Source organism: Nicotiana tomentosiformis, chromosome 2, assembly GCF_000390325.3.
Source record: "Nicotiana tomentosiformis chromosome 2, ASM39032v3, whole genome shotgun sequence".
NCBI lineage: Eukaryota > Viridiplantae > Streptophyta > Magnoliopsida > Solanales > Solanaceae > Nicotiana > Nicotiana tomentosiformis.
In genome coordinates this window covers 136,839,405-136,842,460 of record NC_090813.1, presented here as the reverse complement: position 1 = coordinate 136,842,460, position 3,056 = coordinate 136,839,405, and the positions used below count along the sequence as shown (strand labels likewise).

At 45.5% G+C, this 3,056-nt stretch overlaps 1 protein-coding gene across 1 annotated transcript; it reads left to right on the top strand.

Annotated features, from left to right (window-relative positions):
- The first annotated feature begins 2,378 nt into the window (after positions 1-2,378).
- On the top strand, positions 2,379-2,780 carry LOC138905675 (uncharacterized). Its single transcript, XM_070194194.1, has one exon. It carries the CDS (start codon positions 2,379-2,381, stop codon positions 2,778-2,780), a length of 402 nt encoding a protein of 133 aa, XP_070050295.1.
- Positions 2,781-3,056: the final 276 nt, after the last annotated feature.

The following is a 3,056-nucleotide window of genomic DNA, read 5'->3' as shown; positions in this document are numbered from 1 at the left end:
TCCTAGTCCAAATCGGCTTCAGGGATTGATGCTAAGGTGGATGCGACGCATCCACCTCGTCCTCCATTTCTCAGCTTCACATGCGAGGGTGGATGCGACGCATCCACCTCGTCCTCTACTTCTCAGCTTTGCATGCGAGGGTGGATGAGACGCATCCAACCCTTGTTCCTCCATCTCAGCTTTGCCCAGGTGCGGATGCTATAGAGGATGCTATAGGCCTACTTCACTACTAAGGGTGCATGAAATCTAATTTTTTTCTAGATTGGATGCGACGCATTCAATCTCTCTTCCTCTACCTAGAGCACCTTTTCTTCATATTTTTGCACTCCAAACACCCTAATTCACCACAAACAACTCAATTAGTCATAAAACCAATAATTAAACCATGTTGGGCATTTTAAAGATCAAATAACATCAAAAAGCGGTTAAAACATGGGTAAAGTAACATCAACACATATCAAAATATGCCAAACATCAAGCCACAGCCTGAGGAGTGCGTTCCTGGGGCGTGTGTTCTTACCTCTGATTTTAAGGTCGATAAAGGCTCATCGGTTCCCGGCTGATACAAGCCAGTATCGAGGTATATGTGTTCGATAACTGAGAGGCACCTCAAACAGTTACAGAAAGATTGCAATTGGGAGAACAAAGAAATAATAATTCCTTCTTCTGACGAAGATATCACCACTTACGTCAAAGGGTTATAAGTGTGTATACTTACCCTTTCACGTTGGGTCCCCTCGACTCTGTTATCATTGACTCCTGCCATCAATATCAAATAACCTAAGCCAGGTCCATCCTTCTTTTTGGTGGATCGTTATTTTGATTTGATACTTTATGAATAAAATCGAGGGGATGTCGTTCACCCTCGACCACCTCATCTGATTGTACCATCCTCGCCTTTTTCGCGGAGGGTTAATAAAACTTCAGTGTCGGGCTACCAAGGCTCTATTTTCGAGCATTGATGAGGACAAGGATCGAGGCTGGATGGGCAAGTTCGTTCAAGTAAGACTTCGGACTTGATTTCGATTAAAAATATGCCTTTTCCCGAGGAGTGGAATATGAAACGTAAGTGTAGTTATGTTGTTACTTCCTTCTATTTTGCCCTTTCATTTCTTTTCTCACCGATATTCCTCTTTCTATGATGCAGCGATCTCCTAGATGCCCGGAGCAGTTCCCGATCGATCTCAAGGACTGGGTACAAGCTCTAGCTTCGACCTTCATATACGCCGAGCGCTTATGGCGTGATTTGTCAAAGGGCAAATGGGAGGCCAAAAATCATGGTAAGCCCTTTTCTCGTACCTTTTGGTTGTTCGAACAAGACATTTTCCATATACTTTAATAAAATTTCCCATATGTAGGTGTGGGCAAAGATGCGGTTTTGAGGCCCTCGCCCATCGAGGAAGAGGCTTCGACCTCTGTCCCAAAGCCGGTGAAAGATAATAAGAGGAAAAGAGCCTCTGTTCCCGAAGATCCAAAACTGAAGAAGAGGATGGCTCATAAGCCGAACAAGAATACCATTCCTTTGACCGTAGAATCAGTTATGCATTTAAGGGATGAAGATGAAGAAGAAGAAGAAAATGATGGGTCCGTGCTGGCGGCCCGAACGAAGAAGACCACCAACGTTCCACAAGCAGCTGGATCGATGGTGCTTCATAAGGCTCCGCCTCGAACTGAGGATATATCGGAGAAAGATTCGGGCAGAGTCCCCGAGTTGTTGGAGATCGAAGATGCTTCCCATCGAAGCCAACGGATGGGGGATATGTCTGAAGGGGCTCTCCCCGAATCTCTTCGAACCGAAGAGAATGCTCCAAGTGATTCACTTGGGGCAGTAGCAATCGAAGACTCTCCTACTTTCCCTGCTTTTTCCGTAGGGACGATTCGGAAGCCCAAGCTTTGAGGGCCCTCGAACTAGACAGGCCCCATGATGGATAGGATCCTTTTCATGACCTGTTTACCAGTGTTGAGGACATTGCCGGTACTAGTGATGCATCAGACCTTTTCCATGGGGTGCAGCTGGTTTTGAATCAGGTAAGCCTTAAATTATTTTGTTGGCATTACCTTTATGTTTTCTTTTCTTTCCTAACTTCGTCTTTTCTTTGCAGGCCGCGACAGCTCATCGAGAAGCATGTTATTGGTCCCGAGCCGAGCTGCATTGATATGAGGCCGTTCTTCAATGGGGTACGGAGAAGAGGAACTCCCTTAAACTCCTCTTAGGGCAAAGGGGAGAGGAAATAAATTACCTCTGAGCTGAGTTGGCCAAGGCTCACCAAGATCAGACCGATCTATCCGAGCAGGTAATGATACTTTTAAAAGCCTATGGGCTCGATACCGAAACAATAGCTAATTTTTTGGTCTCACAGCTGCATCAAAAAATTGCAATGATTGAAAAGCTCCGTGAAGAAGTCGATGTGATAAAAGCAGAGTCTTTAAAGTGGAAAGAAGGAATTGACCGCTTTGCTGTAGAGAAAGAAGCTGCCCGATCCCAATTATCATCGGCCGAAAACCAACTTCAAAAAATGAAGGAGAAAGTCTCGGTCCAAGCAAGAATAATAGAGGAGCTTGAGGCTAGGTTGGCCTTTGAACTTGCCAAGGCCGAATCTGATGTCGGAAAGGCAAAGGCCGATGCAGATAAACTCGTGGACGTCTATCGGGCCGATTCTGAAGCTGCCCAAGTCCAAGCAAGAGAGGCAGCCGAGACCGCCGATACTCGAGCACATTGGGTCGTTGAACTTGCTATGTGCCGATCTCGGAGGGAGACCCTCGAGGAGATCCATGTTTGAGGTTTCGACCTCGCTGAAGATATTAAAAGGGCCAAAGAACTCGAAGTCGATGCTGAAGCCTTGGCTTTCGATGATGACGATGATAATGATGAGAGTAAAAGCGGGTCCAGGGGGCCGGTAGAGAAGAGACCGCTCCCGGAGATAGCCAAGAAACTTAGCCCTTAGTTTCTATGTTGCAATCAATCATGTAAACAATCTTGTATATATAAATATGTTTTTGTTTTACCGACTTGCTTCTATTTTGTTTCTTGCCTTGTGAAGATTTTATTCATGCTT